The 5,931-nt window shown below is 56.2% G+C and overlaps 1 protein-coding gene across 1 annotated transcript; it reads right to left on the minus strand.

The window, feature by feature from the left end:
• Positions 1 to 2,553: 2,553 nt before the first annotated feature.
• Positions 2,554 to 5,161, minus strand: MNT (MAX network transcriptional repressor; the record flags this gene model as incomplete). The annotated part of the gene is given in 3 exon segments (XM_010076139.1): positions 2,554 to 3,008; positions 3,011 to 3,250; positions 4,969 to 5,161. Coding segments are annotated over 3 exon segments (888 nt in total), but the record flags the coding sequence as incomplete, so codon positions are not given.
• Positions 5,162 to 5,931: the final 770 nt, after the last annotated feature.

Genomic DNA, 5,931 nt, shown 5'->3' on the forward strand with positions numbered 1-5,931 from the left:
CACCAGGGGACGGGGCGGCTCCCGGCCAGCGCTGAGCCCCACTTCCGACCCGGGCTGCTCCTCCTTCACCCAGCTCAGCCGCTGGACTGGACACGGGGCTTCCTGCCTCCGCTTCGTTATTTCACGAGTCGGAGCAGCAGAGGCAGGAGCAAGGTGCCTTCTCCCCGTGACGGGGCAACGCCACACGGTTCCTCCCAGGAAGGGAGGGGACCCTGCTGCACATACTGGGTTTTCAAGAGCTGCTCGTGTCCCGATGCCCAACACTGATCTCTGACATCCTGGCACACAAACACCACGTCCTTGGGAGCGCCAGCGCGTGCGAGGAGAGGATGACGTCCCGGCAATTCCGCTTCCCCACAGCCTCAGCGGTGCATTGGAAGTGACAAGTGACCTGGTTAAATGTGGTTTAAGGACAAGGAATCCCTAAAGATTTGACTGTTCTGCTGGAGGAACTGGGCTAGCAGCACAGGCAGGATCTTCCCGGATGCAAGAAAAAAAAAAAAGTGTTAACTACGGAGCAACCCGGGGCTTTATGAAGGTATTTAACGGGACGCTCCGCAGCCCTGCTCAGAAGGCACAGCCACGCTGGCTCTCCCTTTGCAGCAGCCACTCCTGCCTCCAGCACAGCCCCAGCCCCAGCACGGACGGTAGGGAACTGGGAAGCTGAGTGAAACCTCTGCCACTGCTCAGAGCAGCCCACGACCAGGCTGAAGTCCTGCTGGAGTCGGCAGGCGTTTGGGCAGACCACGGATCACCTTTTCCTGGGGAAGATCTCGACCCGAACCGAAACACACAGCGGAGGAGGGATGCCAGCCCCACCTCGCCTCCTCTGACCGCGTCACTCCAAAGCGTCCCTGCTCAGACACCGGCTGGGACTGTGCTCCCGTCCTGCCCCCAGCACAACAGCGGGAGTTCCACCTGCGTTAAGGACTGCGAGTAGTTGTTTTGAAAAAGAGAGGAAGACAGAAAAGATAATTACGAGCAGTAGCAGACACAGAGCGGTGCGAGGAGCAGAGCACCCAACCAGCCATCAGACCCCTCCTGAGCACCCTCCCGGGCACGCTGGAAGGATCCGCGGAGCCGAACTCACCCCTCCTCTCGCTGGCTCCAGGGGGACCTGCCCCAGCCCCGGGGAGGATGGAACACGAGGGTCCCGCGGGACCACGGCTGACCCTCGGTGCACGTCTCCCTGCAGCCGGTCAGACACGAGTCACGTACACGGATCCCCTGGAGCACTCCCTCACCCTGCACAAGGCTGAACTTCCTTCTTTTCCCCCCAAAGATAAAAAGATGTCAAACCTGCTTGCACCTTGGAAGACGCCCCGTGCACTGTCATCCCTTCTCTGACCCACCGGCTCCCACACTAGAACGTGGGCAGCCCAGTAACCCCAGCAGCAAATCCACTCAGCCCCTGCTGGTCTCGTCCCAGGCTCTGCTGTCGGGCCAGACACACACACTGCAACTCGCCAGCACAAAACACACCAGGTGGGAAGGGACCTCAGGGATCGCCTGGTCCGACCTCTCCTGGCACAAGCGCGGTCCAACATCTGCCTCTGCAAGACAAAACCGAACCCAAGAAACCTGGGGGCTGGGGGCTGTCACGAGAATCCCGACCGGGGAGTGCCATGCCCAGAGATCTGCAACATCAGCCATTGCACCAGCAGAACCAAGCCAAACAAAAAACCAAAATCCCCAAGAAACCATCCAAACAATACACTGCCAACCATCCCAATAATAAAAACCACCATTGTTCTGACAGAGCTATAAACCCAAGTCATGTATAAAACTGCAACAGATGAAGTCCGGTTGTGTATTCTTTTTCCTTTTATTAGACAGGACAGAGAATTTCCTTAAAATGCCATAACAAGTCACAGTGATTTTAGATGGTTTTTTGAAATGTAATATATTGATGGGAAATACCTTTAACACGGTTTTCCTTTTTTTTTTTTTCTTTTGTCACTGTATATGTACCCTGGTCCACCAAACCATCTATCTTAAAGTTTCTTGTTTAGCGAGGACACTCTGTCTTCTTCCTCCAAAAATGAATTTTGTCTAATAATCCTGCAAAATAATCAACCTTACAAAAGGCCTTCTTCAAATGTTATATTTATATATATATGTATATACATATATATACACACACATACACACATATATATAAATATAGACTTCTGTGATTTTTTTTCCCATTCTACGCAACGTCTCAATAAAGAGATCAGCAATTTTTATTCTACAAAGAAGCAACACATAAAAGGGGAAAATTAAAGTCTTAAGAACATCATATCCATATTTCACTGATTACACATAAAAGGAAAAAAAATCACCATGAACAACTGTCTTTGAAGTTTTCTCGGATTAGCAAAATTCAAGTGCAGAGAGGCCCCGTCCCTCGCTGCCCGCGGCAGGCTGGTGACTGGGCGGCTGAGGACAGCCCAGCCCGGCGGCCCGCCACACGGCGATTTCTGCACTTCCCCCCCGCGGAGTCGCACGTGGTTGGAATGTATGAGTTTAGGCAAGGTTCCCAACAGAGACCTCGCCATCGGACGATCCCCTCTAGGCCAGCTTCAGCGTGCTCACTGGGAATGACGGCATGGTCACCATAGTCACCGGGTTTAGGACCGTTTGCCCAACCAGCTGCGGGTGATGGACAACCTGGGTTCCTACAGCAGGCTTGGCCATCATCGCTTGCTGGCCCAGGTTTGTGGTTCCATTCACTTGCTGGTGCGAGATGGTGTGGGCGATGTGGCTCACCACGGGCTGGCTGACGGCCACGGGCTGGGGGTAGATGGGCAGCTGCTGGCCCAGGTGGGCCATGTGGTTGATGGTGGCCGGGTGCACAGTGATGTGGCCGATGGGCTGAGCAGCAGTGGTGAGTTGCACGGGGCTGGAGGTGGAAGGTGCAATGTGAGCAATGTGCTTGGTCTGTGGACCCTGAATCACGTGGTTGACAGTCTGGATGACCGAGGCGTGGGTAGTGGCGGTGTGGGCAATAACAGTCGATTGCACTGAGTCTGTGCGGGGACGATCGCCTGCGGCTGGACCAGTGCTTGTGTCTGGATGGGAGGCGGTGCGTGCGCGGGGGGCTGTTTCTGCTGGATGGAGAGGTGCTGGGGCAGAACCGCCGGGTGGTGGGGAGCAGCGGCGGAAGGGACGGCTTTCAGCAGCTCCGGGTGCTGGCGCTGGGTTAGTTTTGGTAACGAGTTCACTGGCCTGTCATCTTCCATGTCCTCATCCATGTTGTCTTCACCCTCTGGAAAAAACACAAAGGAAGAAACTCCCATAAAAAAGAAAGCAGAGCACGGACTGGACTAACTGGCTTCCCTGAAAGGCAGTTCAGGTGGAAGAGACAACAGCAGGAAGAGTCATGGAGCTACGGGCAGGTGGAACAGCACGGCACGGCATTGCAGCACGGCATGGCATCATGGCACGGCATGGCATCGCGGCACAGCACGGCATTGCAGCATGGCATCGCAGCATGGCACGGCATCACAGCACGGCACAGCAGCACGGCACGGCATCGCAGCACGGCATCACGGTACGGCATGGCATTGCAGCACGGCATTGCAGCACGGCATCACGGCACGGCACGGCATCGCAGCTCCACGGAGCCCCAGCAGGCAGCATGACCGTCCTCCCTGCTTAGAGCCCAACGACCCGGAGGCAGGCAGGCGTGACCAGCCCACAGCCCCAGCTAGAGCAGGGCTCACAAGAGGCTGAGATCTCGCCCAGCACGGGAAGCACCGCGAGCAGCGGCAGGCGGAGAGCACTGTGCTGAGGACGGCTCCTGCTGGGAAGAGGAACCGAGTTTCCTTTCCCGTACGGTTGTTCCACCGATCGGTACCACTGCTGCTGCTCCCAGAGCAGGAAGGAAACAGCCATGGAGAAACCTGGCAGCGAGCTCCTCATCTGGCTCAGGGAAATGGGCTCTGGTCCCGTCCAGGAACTATGGAAGCACCACGGGGATGTGCTGACCCTGCAGAGCCTGGCCCTGCCTGCTCTAAGGCCAGCCATGCAGGAGAGGTTAAACACCCCAGAAGATGCAGAAGCAGCAGGAGAAGCAGGGAAGACACCTCCCTTCCGCCAGCTCTGTGGTCAGCAGCAGCTGGAAGCGATCACCCTCCGCAGGGGCCGGCGGGAGAGGCGAGCGGCCAGCACTCCTGTGGACACAGCCCTCCTGCTCTCCCTTCCACCAGCCTCTGCTCGGAGTCTGCGCGGCTGTTCAAAGGTGCTGAGCCCGATACAAGCCTGAATGAGCCAGAAAACTGGGGTTTTCCCTTCCTGGAACCCGCTGTCTCGTCTGCCTGGAGTGCCAAGGGCAAATGCTGTCGCGATCTGAAGGAACTGCTGCCACTGGCTGTGGACCTCTCCTCACCTCTGGAGAGCAAAGCACCGCGTGCACAGCCTGCCTACGCTCCCTGCCGCACATCACCGGCATGGAGACAAGCATGCACTCTCCTGGGAACAGCAGGTCAGATATTTGTTAGCATCGCTTCATCTCCACCGTGAATCCTTCCCACACAACGTGAAGGCTCCTTACGTTGTCCAAACGCTCCGGTGATCCTTCCCGTACCAACTCCTTCATCTCCACGGGGCTGAACACCCTCCCACATCCACGCACAAACGCCTCGGGATGCTCACACACCACTCGCTCCTAACGAGCAGCGATGCACCGTTGCGCAAGAGGAAACCTAACTTCTGAAAGCGGGGATCTCCATGCGAGGTGTCCGCAGACTGAACGTGCAAACCCGCGCTTTGTACCTACCGGACGCTGACGCATGGTTTTCAGTTGACTTACCCAAGCGGCTGCGTATCATCAGGCCAACACCAAGGACTACAAACCACCTGAAAACCTTTCACTTTATTCTGAACGCAACGAAACTGCGACGGAGCTAAATGAAGGTCCCACCACCGCTATGTAACTGTGTCAGTGATGTACAGTGATGATGACAAGAGAAACGTTATGGGTACCTGATGCTGTGGAGGTAGATGCCTGGTCATCCTCCGGCTGAACTGTCTGTCGGATAATTCTGTCGATCTCCAGGATGTCCATCCACTGGCTCAGCTCGTTCTTCAGTTCCGCCAGTCGCTGCTGGGTAGCGATCTTCTCTCTGGCCAGCCGCTCCATCTCGTGTTCATACTCCTTCTCCTTCCTCTTTAAAGTCTAAAGACAGAGGGAGGAAAACGAAACATAAGGAGAACAAAGACAAGCACAGTCTCCGCTAGCCTTGTCCCTCCCACGTCCAGAGCCCGTTTTTCCATCAGCAGGTACGCAGGTATAAATCCTGTTCAAGTACAGCTCTGCCTCTCCGAGTCAGGCACACAGGGAAAGGATGAGAGCTGGCCAGGAAAACCTAACGGGTTGTTTTGGCCAAGAGCTTTCTGCCTTCTGAAGGAAAACTGACGAGCCTCCAAACCCGAAAAGCTTCACCAGAGCAGGCGTGAGTCCCTCCAGCTCCGGGGTAAATGAAAGCTGAGAGCTCCTCAGGGAAAGCTGCAGGGCTTTCTCTCTAAGAAAGTATTCCTGCCTCTCTAAAGACAGAAAATGAAATCCTCTTCCTGCATTCTTCCTCTTTCGCTCTAACCTCCCCAACAGAACTAAAAAAGTTAAGACCCAAGAGCAGTGAGCTGTGCCTATGGCTCACACCTGGAGCGCGGACACCAGCCCCTTCCCAGCGCACCCAGAGCCTCCCCGAGGCACGGACGCTGCGTGTGCCAGCGCGGGCCAGAACACCCTCCGTGGGGACACCCACAGGGACCTGGGCTGCAGAGCGCTGACGACCGTGACGCAGACGGTCCGAGGTCCCGGGCGGGTACAGGAGGTGCAGCAACAGGGACCTGGACTCCGTCCCCCCCAAAGACAGAAACCCCGTGCAGACAACTCTGCTCCTAGGTGGGAAGATAAACCCACAGACACATGGAGGTATTTCACAG

The sequence above is a fragment of the Pterocles gutturalis genome, unplaced genomic scaffold, assembly GCF_000699245.1.
Source record: "Pterocles gutturalis isolate BGI_N339 unplaced genomic scaffold, ASM69924v1 scaffold14713, whole genome shotgun sequence".
NCBI classification, from domain to species: domain Eukaryota; kingdom Metazoa; phylum Chordata; class Aves; order Pterocliformes; family Pteroclidae; genus Pterocles; species Pterocles gutturalis.